The 17,880-nt window shown below is 49.0% G+C and overlaps 3 protein-coding genes and 1 long non-coding RNA gene across 9 annotated transcripts in view; 1 reads left to right on the top strand and 3 right to left on the bottom strand.

Annotated features, from left to right (window-relative positions):
- The window catches only part of LOC111070599, a 105,104-nt gene extending 94,599 nt beyond the window's left edge, over positions 1-10,505 (top strand). For 4 of the 5 annotated variants that reach the window (XR_002607374.2, XR_005967556.1, XR_002607373.2 and 1 more), the window contains one exon: positions 9,743-10,505. This is a non-coding gene — a long non-coding RNA (uncharacterized LOC111070599). The remainder of the gene's footprint in view (positions 1-9,742) is intronic. The other variant, XR_002607375.2, reaches the window with a different exon arrangement.
- LOC111070587 (chitin synthase chs-2) lies at positions 2,250-8,305 on the bottom strand. 2 transcript variants are annotated; one of them, XM_022361248.2, is made up of 10 exons: positions 8,226-8,305; positions 7,892-8,142; positions 7,634-7,803; positions 7,411-7,537; positions 7,137-7,343; positions 6,908-7,083; positions 6,211-6,816; positions 5,194-5,443; positions 3,624-4,853; positions 2,250-3,569 (listed from the first exon to the last, which is right to left on the bottom strand). In XM_022361248.2, exons 1-10 carry the CDS (start codon positions 8,264-8,266, stop codon positions 2,419-2,421), a joined length of 4,209 nt encoding a protein of 1,402 aa, XP_022216940.2. In that variant the 5' UTR covers positions 8,267-8,305; the 3' UTR covers positions 2,250-2,418. The 2 variants fall into 2 exon arrangements, with proteins under 2 accessions (XP_022216940.2, XP_022216941.2); XM_022361249.2 differs by having other exon boundaries at positions 6,211-6,813.
- A 1,304-nt stretch (positions 10,506-11,809) lies between the features above and the next one.
- Positions 11,810-14,874, bottom strand: LOC111070591 (organic cation transporter protein-like). The gene is made up of 6 exons (XM_022361257.2): positions 14,032-14,874; positions 13,727-13,970; positions 13,555-13,658; positions 12,718-13,487; positions 12,452-12,633; positions 11,810-12,391 (listed from the first exon to the last, which is right to left on the bottom strand). Exons 1-6 carry the CDS (start codon positions 14,265-14,267, stop codon positions 12,185-12,187), a joined length of 1,743 nt encoding a protein of 580 aa, XP_022216949.2. The 5' UTR covers positions 14,268-14,874; the 3' UTR covers positions 11,810-12,184.
- Positions 14,875-15,372: 498 nt separating this feature from the next.
- LOC111070592 (solute carrier family 22 member 3-like) lies at positions 15,373-17,838 on the bottom strand. The gene is made up of 7 exons (XM_022361258.2): positions 17,278-17,838; positions 16,989-17,220; positions 16,824-16,927; positions 15,989-16,764; positions 15,748-15,929; positions 15,492-15,689; positions 15,373-15,456 (listed from the first exon to the last, which is right to left on the bottom strand). Exons 1-6 carry the CDS (start codon positions 17,493-17,495, stop codon positions 15,513-15,515), a joined length of 1,689 nt encoding a protein of 562 aa, XP_022216950.2. The 5' UTR covers positions 17,496-17,838; the 3' UTR covers positions 15,373-15,456; positions 15,492-15,512.
- Positions 17,839-17,880: the final 42 nt, after the last annotated feature.

The raw sequence follows: 17,880 nt of genomic DNA, 5'->3' as shown, positions 1-17,880 counted from the left end.
ATTTAGCATTGTAGCATTGAACACTGAATTGCACATCAAACATTGCCATGGAAATCACCTGCCACTCAGCTGTAGTTGCAGCAGCACATGAAAAATCATTATAAATACCAGACAGCATGAGAAATATTAATTAACTGCTGAAATGCGAACTTGTTTATTTGAATGAGCAGTGGCCAGGAAAGCGAACGACGAGGGCGCATAATCAGTGCATATTGTGCTCCAATGTCCTGCAGCCTTTCATTTAATTATTTTCACAAAGCAGCCAGCAGCTACTGTAAAACATTGACGGAGGCAACGACTAGCAGCTGCCCTGTAAAGAGCAAACTTTACAGCACGGAATTGTTTCTCCACCAATGGACATCATTTCAGGGATACCCAGGCTTGAGCACCGACAAAAAGCGGGCGTCAGGACACCCGGACACGGAATTATTTTCATAATTAAATGACATTAAAAACTTTTGTTGGCGCTTGGTTGCAGCTCAGCGGTGGCCCAAGCATAGTTGCAACAACTAAAGCAGCACCCAAGCCTCCCCGCACTTCTCTTCTCTTCCCTACTCTTCTCTACTGTCCTCAGCCTGTCCTGTCGTGTCGTGTGTATTGTCCTCGATTGCAATTGCAATGCATAGAAAAGCCATAAAATACAAAAGCAAATGGCAAAAGGCCCCCAGGGAAGGTGGTGCTGGTGCTCGACTGCAGCAGGGTGGCGGTCTGCCCGGGGTCAGATAAGTGCAAAATTATGTTCCCAGGCATTGGCTCCTCTTCGCCGCCTCTCCTTCCCCTCCACTTGGGCAGGCTGGCAAAAAACTGAAACTGGCACAAGTTTTTCAATCGAATACTGCTGTTGTTTATGGGTCGGGCTTTCCAGTTTCCGTGGCGCTTTGTTTCGCTTTACGGGTACGGATACGGGTACGGGTATGCGGCCAGGTTGGCCCGAGCAGGAGCAGTGGCACTCTATGAATGGGAAATTTATATGCCTCGTGGCCACAACTAGTGCAGCAGCAGAGCAACGAACGAGCCGAAGAAGCTACATTACGCATACGCCAAGTAGGCCAGCGGCAGAAATAGTTTTCAAAGTTTTCGGTTTCTTCAGAGTTTCTTCTTCCCTGCGGCTAAGGCTGCTTGCTGCCTGCTGCTTGCATGGCGCTGCCAATTGAGAATTGTCATAAATTGTCATAAATTTTCTAATGCCTTGCAGTTCTTGTGCGGATTCTGGCTGCTGGTTTTTCCCTCGCACAGCACAAAGGCAAAAACGCATTCATGTCTGAAATTGTTTTCACTTTGGGCATGGCATGCAAATGGCTGGTTTTTCGTTATTGTTTCATCTGCCTGAATGAGCTTCTGGGCGGGGGCTAGGGCAGGGTCTGGGGCATCGTCAAAGAGCTTCCCAATTAATTGATGCCGGGATTACATACTCTTCTTCTTTATGGCCAGGGACAAAGGCTGGGGATCCAACAAAGTTGTGCATTTCCATAACTCTTTTATCTACTATCTGTGGGGAAGGGGGTGGTGTCTGTGCCTGGTCTGTCTAATCGATATTCCCAGGGTGTCCTCTCTCTCGCTTGACCAGCTGAATTCATTACTTAGCCCTGTTCTTACATGCCGGCCACTCCGCCTCGCCTTCCCTTCAATCTGCACGGGGGGAAGCCAAAGACAATCCACATCCTGCGGCCATAAGTTCGTCCTTGCCTTCTCCCTCTTTTAATATATGCGCATTTCCAAAGTAAGTCCTGCCTGTCCGCACCCCGCCTGTCAACTGGTTTTCTTTTCTGCCAAGGCAGTAAAAAATTCACTTACAAAACACTTACGCCGACACCTTGCCACGCCCACGCCCACGCCAACACACGCCCATACACCGCACCGGGTCGGGCTGGAGGAAGTTGTAGGAGCAGTGGGACAAGGGAAAACAGCAAAACTTGTGCATTGCTGCAGAAACTTCATCAAATCCAAGCTAATCACACTTTGATTTGCATTTTGCAACGAAGCGGAGCGGACTTGCCGAGTAAAAAGCGCATCGCCCGCCACCACGAGGAGCACTTAGCTCCAAGCGTTGGCTCCGACATTGATGAATGAAGGGCACCCCCCAACACCACTCCACACCACTCCACCCACAGTGGTGGTGCATCTGGTAATTATGCTAATGAGACGTCTTCAGCTCTCTAAGTATAAACTATAAAGGGGGAGGGCTGGTAGTGGAAGTGAACTTGGCTGCCTCTGCCACTTGAGTTAAATGCAATTAATTATATTTTTATGCCACCAAGACATTAGAGGACTCCAGTCCAGTCCATAAAGATAAACTCGTATATAGGGGAGAAATGATAAAGATACATGTATTGTAGATTGTAGATAGTAGATAGTAGTACAGTTAGAAGATTCTCTGGGTAATACTTGTGGGCCGGGGGAGAATAAGTGTGTTCCAATCTAGAACTCGGTGTGCTCGTAGCCGCCATTGTCGTACAGCTGCATGCTATTGCGATTGCTGAAGCTCACCTTCTTGGCCATGAGCGGCGGACGTGTGCCCGTCTTGGGGGTGGGTGTGCCCCCCGGTGTGGCAGCTGCATTGAACTTGGCCGCCGAGCGACGCTCCTGCAGCAGCTTCACGGATTTCCGATTGAGCGCCAGATTCTTGAGGTTCAGATCGTCTTCGCCGAAGAAGCGACGCTCAAAGTTGAACACCAGATTGCTGTAGTCGCTCTGCTGCTTGTTGCGGGTCTCGTGCAGCCGGAAGATGGTCTGGCGTCGCACCATGCTCTCCCTGTGCTCGCCATCGGGGTCCAGCAGGAGCTCGTCATAGTGGTGCTCCTCCTCGTCGTCGTCGAACAATCTCTTGGGGCGCTGCAGCCGCCTGGCTATGTTGACAGCACTGCCCTTCAGCTCCAGGGCGGCATCCGCGTCCGTGAACTGCCCCCCGGAGCGAAACCAGTCCACCTGGGTGGTGGCCAGCAGCTGGGACATGGTGGCAAAGCGGTGGAAGAACATGGCAATGAACTGAATGATCAGGATGAGGCCGAAGAAGATCACGAAGCACAGGCCAATGGGGTCCAGCTCCTTGTACTGGCGGTAGATGCCGACCTGCAGGTTGTCCCGATCGAAGGACACAAAGTCCGTGGGGTCGATAGGCCACTTCAAGTGAAGGAACTCCTTCTTCAGCTGCAGCAGGAACACGATCAGCACGAAGATGGCGTTCACCATCACAAAGGCAAAGGCGATCATGTTCCGCAGCTCCCGCAGCCCGTCGGCCATTGACTGCTTCTGCTCGCGGCTCAGCTCGAGGGGCTTGAGGTATTGCTTGATCACATCTTTCCAGAATCGCTGCTCCATGAGTGATATTTCGCCCAGCTCGGAGTTAATGAGCAGCGGATCATTTAGCCAGCCCGGCAGATGAATCTCCGCGTCATTGGCCGGCGACTCCTTGTCGTCGTCCTTGAGCACGGGTGCCTCGCGCGTGCCCCACGACACATCGTTCATGTTGAAGACCGAGAAGATCATGAGCAGCATGTACATCGAGGGTATGGTAATGTAGTAGATGACGCCGCAGAGCAGGGCCCAGAACTCCTGCGGATGCATGAACCCTTCAACAGAAATTAAAACTAATGCAGAGACTTTCTTTAAATTCCATTACCCACCTGCAATTGTGATCTGCACTGCCACCAGCAGGAAGAAGAGCGAAGCGGGAGCCAAGGGCCCATCCTCGAGCATCTGCACGATGATTCCAATGAGGACAGCCATCATGACCAGGCAGTAGAGCGCGCTGATCACGAAGGCAATCAGCAGCTGGAACTTCTGCTTCAGATACACGCACGACAGAATGAAGAACAGGATGGGGAAGAAATTCCACAGGAAGGCGGTCCAGATGTTGATCGAAAAGACAGCCACCAGAGCACCGACCATCATGAGGAATATAGTGCCGGGTCCCAGGACAGTGCCAATCATCAGCATGCCCTGGTACCACACGTACATCGTCGATATCGAGTTGTTCTTCTTCACCACAGTGTCCGCGTCGGCCAGGATGTCGAAGATATTGGCTATCGTGGAGGGCACCCAGCGACGCCGCTGGTTGTAGAACTCGTTGAAGCTCTCCGGGGAGTGGGTGTAGGCATCGGAGGCGGCGCAGTACTCCACACGAGAGCCCGCCTTCAGCAGGAGGGTGCAGAGCCAGCGATCCTCGCCCTGGTCGTACTGCACCATCTTCATGGGCTCCGATGTGACAAGCGTGTAGCGCTTCATCACGCTGTTCTCCATGAGGGCGCTGGCCCGGAACAGGCTGAAGCAGCCCGGGCTGCACAGCACACAGCCGATCACGTGCTCCGTGGCCTTCTGCAGCCAGTGGCCGATGGCGTACTCAAAGCGCTGGTACCACACCATCGGGCCGCGACCCACGGGGTGGATGCGCCCACAGGCGGCGCCCAGCTCATCCACCGCCTTCATGCGGTCGATGAGCAGCTGCACGGCCCGCGGCTGAAAGTCAATGTCTCCGTCCAGAGCCAGAATAAAAGTGTTCTCCGCTATCACCGCCTTGCGCCGCGGCGAGAGCTGCTCCGTCTCCATGATGCGGTAGCCCAGCAGGTAGTACATGTACATGACCTGCGACCAGCGCTTCTTGTGTCGGATCTTGTCCTTGTTCTTGAGGTGGGCCACCATCTTGGTACGGCCCGGCAGTGTCCACACCAGGCGGCCCCCGTACGGCGTCTCTATCTTCAGCGGCGGCTTCAGTCGAATGTTAACGCCGTACACCTCAAAGGCGGCCTTGTCTATGGTGCGGGTGAGTGTCTTTACGTACTCGTTGACTGGCGGGTTTCGTTTGTTCTGGCACTGACGCGGATCCAGCACAAAGGCGTCGTCAAAGAAAATATTTGCTGGCGTAAAGAGAAAGAAAACGAAGGCGGAATTAGACAGATCGTAAAGTTGTCGGAGACACTTGCAAATGCCATTCGCTTTGGCTTAATGCCATTTTGGCAAGCGCGGAAATGAAGTCGCCAAATGCTATAAATAGGGCTGCAAACCAGGGACTCGAGGACCCAACCCCAGCCCGAATACGACTTATTCCATGCAATTCCTTGCATAAATTTCCACTTTGACACATTTAATATATGCATGCAAATTCAGAAAATGCGGAATGGGCGAAGAGCATCGAGAGAGCAGCTGGATGGATTTTCTACTGGTGCTGATGCTGGCGCACTTGACACATTTACATACTTTCCAGTTCGTAGTATTCATCGTCCGCCTTGCCGCCGTTTAGGTGGGTCTTTGCCATGCGGCGTGCGCATTGATCCTCATCCAGGCGGACAATTGATTTGAGGAACTCCATCATCTCCTCCTCTGTCTCGTGCCACATTGTTGCACAAACAATCAGTTGCGGTATCTTGTCCTCCTCCAGAATGTCCCTGCTCGCATTCAGCTCTGATGCCAGGGCCATCACCGGCTCCCTGGGTGTGGTTAGGTCGCTCTGGTGGGTACGAAGGAGAATGAGAGAGAGAGAGAAGGATTATAGGGGTTCGGTTAAAGCTCTGAACAATTGCAGTTTGATATCAAGTGGTTTTGGCCATCAATTGCGGACATGTGCATGGAAATTACTCGTGAGGATTCTCTGAACCTTTGATGCCCTGCCCCCCCAGCTCATTAAAGGAGAGGTAGTTGGAGCTTGTCCCCTAATGGCAGAGCCGCATTACAAATGCACATAATTCGCTGGCATTCTAATTTATGCCCTAAAAACTCTCAACTCTTGTGCCCTGATTTTAATTACTTTAATGTCTTTATGCTGGCCCTTTTTTGGTGGAGGAGACCCGAAAACATACAGCCGAACTGAAGCACTCTTAATTAAGTTTACACCCACCCACACACACACGCACACACTCACACACACACACACGCATGATGGCGGTGGAAAGGGAAACGCAAACATTTCCTGAACTTTGCAGTTTCCCCGTCATTTAACTTAATTACATTGCCAGGCATTTGAAGCGCAAAGCGTACATCTCCTCCTGATGAGTAGTGCCAGTCCATACGTACCAGCAAATAGTCAAAAAGTCCTCGAATTAGATAGATGTGGCGGGGGCAGGAGATGCTGCTGCGCGATGATTGATGCCAGTCAGGGGGCGCCTCCGCCTGAATACAATAATTCATACACCATTCATACCCCATTCCTCGAGCGCAATCTGATTAGCGACGAGACACAATTAACAGCACAGCACTCACACCCACACCCAAACCTACCTTGATGGCCAGATACTCCTCGCTCCAGTCAACAATTCTCCGGTTCATCATCGCGCACTGATCCACCAGCAGGCCGCAATACCAGGGACAGACGAAGAGCTTCTCTGTCTGGGCGTTCTTGTCGTTGCGTGGCTGCCAGATATGCAGGCACGTCCACACTTGGGCCAGCCACCACAGCGGCCACATCCACAGAACGTAGTCCAGACAGCTCTGGCCCAGCTCCTCCAAACTGCCGGCCAGCGCCTGCAGCGTGAGGTAGTCCGGCATGAGACCGTGCAGAGAGCAGGGATCTGCCGTTCGAATGGAGGCGAGGAGCGTAGCCAGAGCGATGGTCACCGGCATGGCCAGGGTGAGGGGCAGGGCGTAGCTGAACTCCTGGATCTTGATTTTGCAGGCAAACTTGCCGAAAACGTGGCACAGATACGCGGCTGCCACCTGCACCAACAGGGCATACAGCACCGCATTCGGATTGGATTGCATCGTGTACTGTGCCCTTGCCTCTGTCCTGATAAATGAGCTGCTGCGGTTCGCCTGCGATGCGGAGGATTCTGTTAAATGTAGCGCATCGAGGTCGTCGCTTCTGCTGCCGCTACTGTCGCTGCTCTGCTGCAAGTGCAAGTGCATCAAAGTTGACTCGCGCTCTCTCTCTCTACTCTACTCTAATGATGAGCATCAGAATTCAGTGGTCTGCACTCACCACCAGGGTTATGAGATGGGGCCGCCAGGCGTTCAAAAACAGACTAAAGTACTCCACGAAGCTCTGGCCGTGCAGGAGGAAGGCCGTTGTTGCAAACACCACGATTTTGAGCGGTGCCAGATAGAGGTACGTGTGGTAGCGGGAGCGGGTGCAGCGGATGGTGCGAATTATGTAGGCTGATGGATGATACAAGGGGTGAGAGAATCAGTGGCGGGGTGGACACACTCACCGATGGCTTCGTGCGTGTTGGCAAAATTCTCCCACCAGCGAAATGAGACCAGCAGAAGGGGAATGGCCAGAAGCTGCACCTCCAGCTGAGTGCTCATCGATGGCCAGAGCAGGAAAACACTGCCCAGCGCCATCACGGCCACAATGGAGAGGGCCAGGACCAGACTGTCCACCGACTTCCAGTGGATACGGGTTCCCGTGAGCAGATCTGAAGTGTGGGAGCAATCAATTTAATTGTTGTCGGCCCCACCCAAGATAAGATTGCTGTGACTCACTGAGCAGGGCGGGCACAAAGCAGACACAGCACCCCAGCATCGCTCCACGCGTCAGGTCCAATGATGGCAGCACGGTGAAGGTGAGCAGGGCCAGGCCGACGACGTGCAGCAGTTCAAATAGGGTGACCTGAATAGAAGAACCACAGGGCCAGCAGGGATAGTGAGTAGCGGGAGCTTATCAATCACCATCCGGGCGGGCGGACCTTCCTTCCCTGACACTCACCAGAGCCACTTCCAGTCCGCTGGGCCGATGCTCGCGCTTGAACATGCAGATGCGGAGGGCGCGCAGGAAGGTGAGCACTTCGGGGGCGGCAAAGGCAAAGATCAGAGCCCACACCCAGGCGATTTGTTCCAGCTTATTGGGCACGGCCACCACCTCGCCGGGCAGCAGAACTTTAAATGAAGAGAAATACGGAATACACACAACACAGAACACAGAAAACAGAACACAGCATGGTGGGAGGGAGGGGCCTTGACTCACGGTATTTACTGCAAACTTGCACCTTGGTAGCGCTGCTTCCGCTGCCACTGGTATTGCCAGCCATATAGAGATAAAGCAGCTTGGCCACCACACTTGAGGCCAGAACGACGGCGAAGACCAGGAGGAAGACGAGCAGCTTGAAGAGCTTAAGAAAGAACTGTAACTTCTTCCAGTCCGCGTCGGAGCCGCTCGTCTTCTTGGCCGGCGGATCCTGGAAAGAGTCCCAGAGTGGCTGCTTATCGCGTAGCTTCCTGGAATCAACCGATTGTGATTTTAATGGGTGCTAGCGTACTCGTATTCGTATCTTATATACACATCAATATAGGTGTCCTACCGAGTACGCATAATGTAGTCGCTTTCATAGTCACCGCTCATGTCTCTCTGCGCCCATTGACAAATCGGAACTGAGAGACAGAGAGGAGCACCTGTCTGGAGAATCACTCACCAAAGCGATCGATCGACACTTGGGCCATCCGATCGGGCGATCGATCGTAAGATAAGGTTTCTTCGTCGTGGTCGTGGTCGTCGTCGTCGTGGTGATAGCATCGGGAACTGATGCGCGTAAGTAGTCAGCAATTACCCAGCAATTTTTACTCTGATAAGAGCACCTCCGAGACCCGATATCTGAATTATTCAATTGCAATTTCAATTACTCATAAATCAAATCACATTTGCCATCCATAAAGTAGGACAGAGCCCATATATATTGTACCACGGGTAGTGTCAAGTTTTTAAGGTTTTCCTCTACTCTGCAGTCTTTTTGGGGCGTGGATCGCTTGTTTGTTTATTGCACCAATGAGTCAAGTTGTACTGTTTATTGCATGGCATTACCTTCACCTCCCCACGAGAACAACAATGCTAACAAAAGTTAGCACTCGAAACACTCGTTTGCTCGTTTGGAAGGGGAAAGGAAACCACTTGAAATGAAAAGCGGATCTAACATATACTCGTACACAGCCGTGAGCTGCCAATGCGGAACTTCATTTTTATACCCGTACTCAAAAAAGAGTTAAGGGGTATATTAGATTTGTGGTAAAAGTGGATGTGTGTAACACAGAGAAGGAAACGTTTCCGACCCCATAAAGTATATATATTCTTGATCAGCATCAATAGCCGAGTCGATAGAGCCATGTCAGTCTGTCCGTCTGTCCGTCTGACCGTCTGTCCGTCTTGTTTGACGCCTGGATCTCAAAGACTATAAGAGCTAGGGCATGTGATATCACACTGCTACAAGTGTATTTCAAAATTTCGCCCCGCCCCCTTCCGCCCACACAAAGGACGAAAATCTGTGGCAGGCACATTTTTAAAGATACTATAAAACTAAAAACTTATCGTAGAGAATGCCTATATCTAGACTGCCAAATTTGAATCAGATCGGATCATAATTATAGCCAGAATGAACAAATTAATTTTCAGTTGCTTCCTCTGCCCCCTCCTGCCAACGACCATGCAACTCATTTTCCTTCTCGCTCGCACACTCTGCCGGGTTCAGTGCGCGAGCAACCCCTAGCGTAGGAGATGTAGAATATGAATGGAACATGTACAATCTACATGTTAGATGTAGAATAGACATTGTATATGTAGATATCAGATGTAGCAAAAAAATTTAAAATGTAAAATTTTTTTTTTTTTTTAATTTCTAAAAAATCATAAGCTCAAAAATGTATATACTGACTGAGTACGGGTATAAGTAGAGTCGTGTCCCCAGAAACGACTCACACGTTCCTTCTCGTTTTAATATAGATCGACAGTCTGGATCCCCACGATCCTGGGAGAACTGGAATATCGTTGCAAATATATTGCCAATCATTATAATACTGTTTTTTTTTATTTACGCTTTTTATATCTTAGCTATGAGGCTGATGATCTGGACATGGCATTTCTTTTCGTGATCGAAAGAGTCCTGCCAACCAATTAGCACCCGAAAAAATAACCAAAACTTAAAAGGGACTGTTAAATAGGCCAAAGCTCTGAAACTCAATGTAATGAGGCAGCCAATGCTTGCTAATGCCTTATACAATTTTAGAGCAGTTCACTTCATAGGAATCCATGCCAGACGTAAATAGATGGAGAATGGAGGAGCACGGAAGAGAGGCGGGATAATGGGATCGGGCCGGCAGTGGTCCAGCGCATGACCATATATGGCCATGCGATCACGCCACCAGCTGGGTCCCGTTACGAAGCAGGTGGAGCGCATCAGACGAGTCGATGGAAAAGTACGGGCACCGCGTGGAGGAAAGTCCCGTTTTTGCTAAGTAGCGACGGCCGCGGCCGTGCATCAGCGAGGGAATAAAAGGAGGCCCGCGGCAGCGTCTCGGGACATTCGAGTGCGGAGAGTAACAGTCCGTTTATCGGGAATCATAACAACGACGGTAAGGACAACAAGTCAGAAGCCAATACCAAAGGACCCGGCATAGGACCTGGAAAGCGAACGTGTCGTGTGCAGACTGAGTGTGGCGGATCATAGTCACAACAGTTTTAGAGCCGACAGTGCCACGCTTGGTAGAGGCGGGCTATAACGGCAGGCGATAAGAGAACCGAGCGGTGATAAACCAAAGACTAGGCTAAGGCATCCCTAAGTATTATTCCTCAGATACCAATAAAGAACTCGTATGCGAAGAAATCAACCAAGTCCTCTTTTATTTGTCGACCGGGCAACACTCCAAATTTTTTCCAGAATTTTTCGTTTCATATCAGTCAGCTTTTGTCAGGGAGCATTTATACTTTTTCGTTTCATATCAGTCAGCTTTTGTCAGCGAGCAATTCGAAATTTTCGTTTCATATCGGCCAGCTTTTGTCAGGGAGCATTTAAAAATTTTTTCGTTTCATATCAGTCAGATTTTGTCAGCTAGCAATTATAATTTTTCGTTTCATATCAGTCAGCTTTTGTCAGCGAGCAATTCGAATTTTTCGTTTCATATCAGTCAGCTTTTGTCAGTGAGCAATTAGAATTTTTCGTTTCATATCAGTCATCTTTTGTCAGAGAGCATTTACAAATTTTTCGTTTCATATCAGTCAGCTTTTGTCAGCGAGCAATGAGAATTTTTCGTTACATATCAGTCAGCTTTTGTCAGTGAGCAATTCGAATTTTTCGTTTCATATCAGTCAGCTTTTGTCAGCGAGCAATTCGAATTTTTCGTTTCATATCAGTCAGCTTTTGTCAGTGAGCAATTAGAATTTTTCGTTTCATATCAGTCAGCTTTTGTCAGATAGCATTTACAATTTTTCGTTTCATATCAGTCAGCTTTTGTCAGAGAGCATTTGCAATTTTTTCGTTTCATATCAGTCAGCTTTTGTCAGCGAGCAATGAGAATTTATCGTTACATATCAGTCAGCTTTTGTCAGTGAGCAATTCGAATTTTTCGTTTCATATCAATCAGCTTTTGTCAGGTAGCAGTTCGAATTTTTAGTTTCATATCAGTCAGCTTTTGTCAGATAGCATTTACAATTTTTTCGTTTCATATCAGTCAGCTTTTGTCAGCTAGCAATTATACTTTTTCGTTTTATATCAGTCAGCTATTGTCAATGAGCAACAAAAACATTTTTTTGGTTTTTTTTTAATTTTTATTACATTTTTACATTTCTTTTTACATTTTTCCTAAATTATTACATATTTTTATAATTTTTCTTACATTTTTACATTATTCCTAAATTTTTACATATTTTTCTAATTTTTCCTAAATTTAAACATTTTTTTTGACCCCCTCTAATGTATTGATACTAACCATACAGTATATAAATTAATTGACAGAGTTGCAAAGTCGAAAGCCGACGGCATTTGCACAATATGTAATAAAAAAAAACCTGGCTAAAATAGGGATATGTATCTATATGTAAATGTGCAATTTCAAATAAATCAAACAATTAACAATTAAATATCTTTTATTATTATATATTGTATTTATTTCCCACCCGAACTGGTACATCTATGTATATACTGTATGGCTAGTGACAGAGATGTGAAATTTTGCATATTAAAGTTTAACATTCTACACTGGCGCCCCCAACCGGAGACTAGCGAAAGTTTGGCACGCTTACATACATATGTATATGTGCTGTATGGTTAGTGGTGTAGACGTGTAGACTGTATGTAGAAAATTTGAATTTTTATTTGCTTAAAATTTAAATGTTGAAAATTGTGTATTTTCTTTGAAATAAAATCGACAATTACATCCAAAACCTAACTAAAACATAACGAACATAATAACAAATGCATCCATTGGCTTTCCTACACTTAAGTTATAAAATCTTTGGCGTTTTCTCGGACACCATGGAACAAACACCGGATGTAGATCAACACATCTTACGCGTACGAGCACCTTCTGTCTCCTCACCCACAACGGCGTGTGCCCTGCGCTTTGCCAGATTCAGGTCGCGTGCCTCTTCCATGGTGGTGGGCAGTACCTTGTCTGCCGTCTCTGGGAATGCCAGGGTAAGAACTCCGCTCATCAGAGCAAAGCTGGCAAACAGAATTTGCGGGGCGTATAGGTAATACTTGGCCTAGAGTAAGGAAAATATTAGACTGGTAAGTTGGGGATTGAACTGAATACTTATACGCACCAATAAAGGCGTCTGCGGCGCCAGCATTGAACCAATGCGACCCACCATGGAGCAAAGGGAAAGAAGACTGTTGCGCACATTGGTGGGAAAGATCTCCGAGGTAAAGAAGTACAGAATCTGAAAGCTGCACGTGATGGCCAGCTTCCCAATAAGAAACAATGTCAGAGCACCCGCGTAGTTATCTAGGGAGAAAGATGCAAGTAATCAGGTAAAATTTTGAGTTTTACACTTGGGAAAAATAAAGAGATAAACGTCCTGTGGCTTACCTGCTGCAATGCCTGCGGAGGCGCCCATGCAGACCGCACAGAGGAGCATCGATGCACAGAGGGAGTAACGTCGGCCGATTCGATCCATGATGATCAGTGGGAGGAGGAGACCGGGGATCTGGATAAAACCGTTCAGCATAAAGTTCGTGTACTTATTTCCACCCAAGTTGACCGAGTTGAGGCTGAGTCCCAGGGCGATCAGAGTGTGGGTGAACCAGCAGAGGCAGCAGTTGAGAATACGCAGCGAGAAGAATCGCACAGCTTTCATTATGGGGTACTGGCTCTCGTTGGCCTGACTCAGCTTCTGCCGATTGGTGGCCAGCAGCTCGTCCAACTGCTCATCCGGCAAGGGCCGTTTGTTGATGCGCGCTGCCCGGCGCAGCACAGCAGCGGCTCGCTCCTCCGATCCCTGGCTCAGCAGCCAGCGCACGCTCTCGGGAAGTATCCACAGGAATAGTATCTGCAGGACAGCAGGGGCATAGAGCACACGGAGCAGCCAGCGCCAGTGCTGAACTTGCGAGGCCAGGAAGCCGAGGAAAGCCTCGCCCAGGGAGTAGAAAATGGTGATGATGGTGGCTGCAGCCACGCGACGCTTGGGCCCAACCAACTCAATGGCCAAGAGGAAGGCCGTGGGGAAGAGGGTGCTGCCCACTGCCATGTCGAGGAACTCGAAGGCCAGGAACATGTAATAGTTGGTCGACAGCGAGCGAATAACACCCATGAATGCACTCAGTGCTCCAGCTATGGCCAACATTGTGCGTCGTCCGTATCTGCAAGGGCAAAATAAAGAAAATGAGGAAAATTCCTGGCAACTCGAAAGGAGCTCATCAAACGTACCGATCTGCAAAGAAACCGCCCAGGGGTATGCCCACAAATTGTCCCACATTGTTGATAGTGCCCACCATCGAGAGCATCCATTCATCTTTGCAAAATATTCCAAACTAAAGGAGGGAGGACAAAATGATCAGTAAATTAAGTAGCGTAACTCTTCGCCTGCAAAAAAGCTTACCTCAGTGGAAATGGTCTTCTCCTCATCCCTGAACTTGAAGTCATGGGCACAAGTCTCCGTCTCTTTGCTAAAGTACTCGGCATCGCAGTACGCCCCCGAAGGATCCGTGAAGGGAGAGTAAACCGTTTCATTCGCCACATAGCGATGGCAGTCGTCCCAGGAGGAGCCCTTGTAGGGAACTGTAAAGTTCAGCCAGCTCTCCTCGTAAACGCTAGCGGGGCTATCGCACTGAGTGATGTTGCACCTAACAAGAGGGGATATGAGTACAGACTATGGGGGTATATTTTCACTTCGATTTCACCCACCTATGCACCACTGTGCTCGCGGTAAACACATATGAGATCGAAAAGAAGGCATTGAAGAGCATGGGAACGCACAAGAGCACATAGTTGATTATCTGATAGCGTCCAAACTGGCCAATACGCACGAGAATGGCGTCTAGTGAGTTATCTTCATCGCTCGATTTCGGCTCCGGTTCCGGCTCCGCATGTCCGTTGCTCGCAGCCGGAGAGCTGCCGTTACCCTCCTTTTCATTTGGCATTTTATTTCGATTGAAAGTCTTTCCACGGCACGTGGTTGAATGCACTTTTTATGAGGCTCTCCGCGCGATGCGTGTTTTATAACTTTCGAACTGGCTATCGGAGACCATTCACTAGCCACTTTACGAGCAACAGATTTTATTTATAGACCATCGACACTCTGGAGCGTCTCGCTGCCACACACTGACTGATACTCGTATCGCTGTGCACCCACCACATCAACCGATTGAGGTTGCTCTCAGTTGTTGTGCCCTCTCGGAGGTGCTCTCCGTATGGGTAGCTTACTCTGTTTTGATACGCTTCTAACTATAGCGTCCGCATGGCAGAGAGTCCTTCCACTCTCACTCTTCGACTTTTTCCCAGTGACTTTCGTTTGTGCCTCTCACATTTAATATTTGTAATCTGTCTGCTCTTCTCCATGCCTCCACTCCGCACCGCTGGCCTGGCCTGGCACGGCCCTATCGCCGGTTGATCTGTTCCTATCTGTGCGCCTTATCAGTCCCAATCCACTATTTTCACTTAACAACTGTGTGTGAATAAAAAATTACACTCCAATCGTAGCCACACGTTGAATTCTGAATGGGTTTTGCTGGACATTATCGCCAAACTGTTGATTGTTTGTTCTATCAGACGGCGAGACATTGTGTCTGAGTAGGGGGAACGAGCTGTTCCCGTCCGCTAGCCGATGGCTCGACTGGGTCAACAAGTTGTCTGGCTGCATCTGCATGACGATGACCTTGTCACAGGCACTGCTCCCTCCGACAGTGACAGTGTTTGGCTTCACACTTGATTTGGGTAACCCTAAGATGATTAGATGAGGAAATTGAATACACAAGTGCCTGAATGACTGACAGTCAATTGGTTCAGACTGATAAATCAATGATAGCTAGCTAGCTAGGCAACAATGGAACCGCAATCAATGGGAAGCCTAGTGAATTATTGACGGTTTGTAATTGAAAATATGAGTACGAGTATTCGATGGAAGGAAGCTAGCTATAAATCGGTGATAAGTCGTGGAAATAACAGTCACTGCTGATAAGGCCCGTTGAGGCGTACTCAAATTTGATTCAGCAAATTCCCAAATTATTCTATCGTCAATCGGATCGTTAAAACTTGCCTAAAAAATGTCTAAAAATTCGCGTGGTTTCTTATATTTATAAATGTTTAATTGCTGATCACGCACCGATCGAACAGATCAGATTTCTGGTATCTAATGTTAGCCGAAAATTTATTTGTTTATTTTTCGATTAGACAGCACTTTTTGTTGCCAGGGGCTTTGGCATGCTTCTGTCCAGGGAGCGTGCCTCCTCCAGCGTGGTGGGCAGTGGCTTGTTTGTGGTTTCCGGAAGGAATAGCGTAAGGCAGGCGCAGGCAAAGCCGAATATGGCAAAGAGAAAGTGGGGGGCGTACTTGAAGTAGGGAATCTGCCAGAGAAGAGGTTCTTGAGTGGGAATAGACTTGTGGGAGCGGTAAAGCACTCACCAGAAGAGGAGTTTGGGGAGCCAGCATGGAGCCAAAGCGACCAACCATCGAGCAGAAGGAGAGCAGGCTGTTTCGGCAGTTCGTGGGGAAGATCTCAGCGGTGAAAAAGTACAAAATCACAAAGCTGCCAGTGGCGGTCATCTTGGCCATGAAATATAGCACTGAGGAGGTTACCGGGTAAGCTGGCAAAAGAGTCTGAGCTTATTCAGCAGTTCAAGTGAAGAGTTCAAGCAAAACTTACCCTCCTCCAAGGCAGGTACAGCCAGTAGAAAGATCGTGCAGCACGTCATGCAGGAGGTTAGGGCCCAGCGTCGCCCAATTCGATGCATCAACATTGTGCCCAAAAGAGAGCCAGGCAACTGCATGAAACCCAACACACTGAAGTTCTCGAACTTGCTGCCCTTCAGCGCGCTGGAGTTCAGGCTCAGCCCGAGGCAAATGAAGGTGTTGGTGAACCACACGAAGCAGCACTGGGCAATGCGCCAGCCAAGAGCATTAACAATCTGCCGTATGCTGTAGTGCCCCCCTGAGGCTGAGGACCGAGCCACTAGCTGGCGGTTGGAGCGCATCAACTCAGTCAGCTGCTGCTCCGATAATGATTTTCGATTTACCCGAGCCACTTTGCGCAGAATGTTCATGGCGTCCAGCTCCTTCGACTGGCTCAGCAGCCAGCGCACACTCTCCGGCAGCAGGCAGATGAAGATCAAGTGCAGCAGCGCCGGGGTGTATAGCACGCGTAGCAGCACCCGCCAATCCCTGATATAGTCGGCCAGATAGCCCAACGCGGCCTCGGCCAGTCCATAGGTGAGGGTGATCGACGTGGCAGCCACCACACGGTGCTTCGGGCCCACCAGCTCGAGAGCCAATAGAAATGCGGTAGGAAAGAGAGTACTGCCGACGGCCATGTCCAGGAACTCGAAGCCTAGAAAACTGTAATAGTTTGGGGCATGGGAGCGTGCCAGTCCGGCGAAAGCGCTGAGAATTCCAGCTGCAACGAGGAGGGTTTTTCGGCCATATCTAGAAGGGTAGAAACCTGCATATTAAACGGTGCCTTTATTCGACTCTAAGTCACTTACCGATCTGCTAAATACCCTCCGAGGGCTATGCCCACAAACTGTCCTATGTTGTTGACTGTGCCCACCATCGAGAGCTTCCACTGATCGGCGCAAAAGATTCCAAACTGTCGATGAAGGGAGAATCCTGCCAGTATAACTGCGTTTTTAGATCACACAAATACTTACCTCGCTTGCTATGGTACGTTCGTCTTCTACCAGCTTGAAGCCTGCCTCACAGCTGATCAGGCGACTCTGGTTAAAATTGCCTTCATTGCAAGCTGGAGCTTTAGTGTCCATTTCAGAGTTGAATTCGTAGTGCTCGCACTGATGCCATGCTCCATGGCTATTGGGGGTCGTAAAGTTCAGAAATGGAGCGGAGTAGCTGCTGTCGGGGCTGTCGCACTGGGTAATATTGCACCTGCGGATAATTTTAATTAGTTGACGGCTACTCATTCTCATTGGTCTTCTGACTTACCTGTGATCCATAATACTGGTGGTGAATACGTACGAGATGGAGTAGAAGGCATTGCATATGATGGGCAGGCAGAGCAGCAGATAGTTGGTGATCTGGAAGCGACCAAACTGTCCAATCTGAACGATAATCGAATCCAGTTGGCTGTCCTCCGTGGATGCCGTAGTGCCCGAGTCTGGTTTCTCCTGGACCACGTCCAGTTTGGGCTGCAGTTTATGCATGCTGCTGATAGCGCCGTCTCTGAGTGACTGACTCTGACTCGGCAACCCAGCCTCCAACTTGGAATGCCGCACGCTCAACGCTCTTAATTGGCAAAATTATTTACGCCGCCCTGAGGAGGCGTGGATCTTCCCCCAACGGTTTCCATCTGTTTTCATTTTTTTTCGCACGTTTCAATTACCTAGGCGTCTGGTCGCACCAACACGCTTACAAAGTACGCTGACACGAGCAGGCAGAACCTAATTGCTGAATTAAGTAATACTTAGGACCAGCTGTAACCTGAGCGGCGTCTGCGATATACTATTAATACGGGTAGGTGATTAACCTTTCCGGCTTATCAAGACTTCAATGGCATTGTAATGTAATTATGTTTTTATTGTTCAGATT

The sequence above is a fragment of the Drosophila obscura genome, unplaced genomic scaffold, assembly GCF_018151105.1.
Source record: "Drosophila obscura isolate BZ-5 IFL unplaced genomic scaffold, ASM1815110v1 contig_170, whole genome shotgun sequence".
Taxonomy (NCBI): domain Eukaryota; kingdom Metazoa; phylum Arthropoda; class Insecta; order Diptera; family Drosophilidae; genus Drosophila; species Drosophila obscura.
Note: the sequence above shows the minus strand (reverse complement) of the source record. Positions and strands in the feature narration are given on the sequence as shown.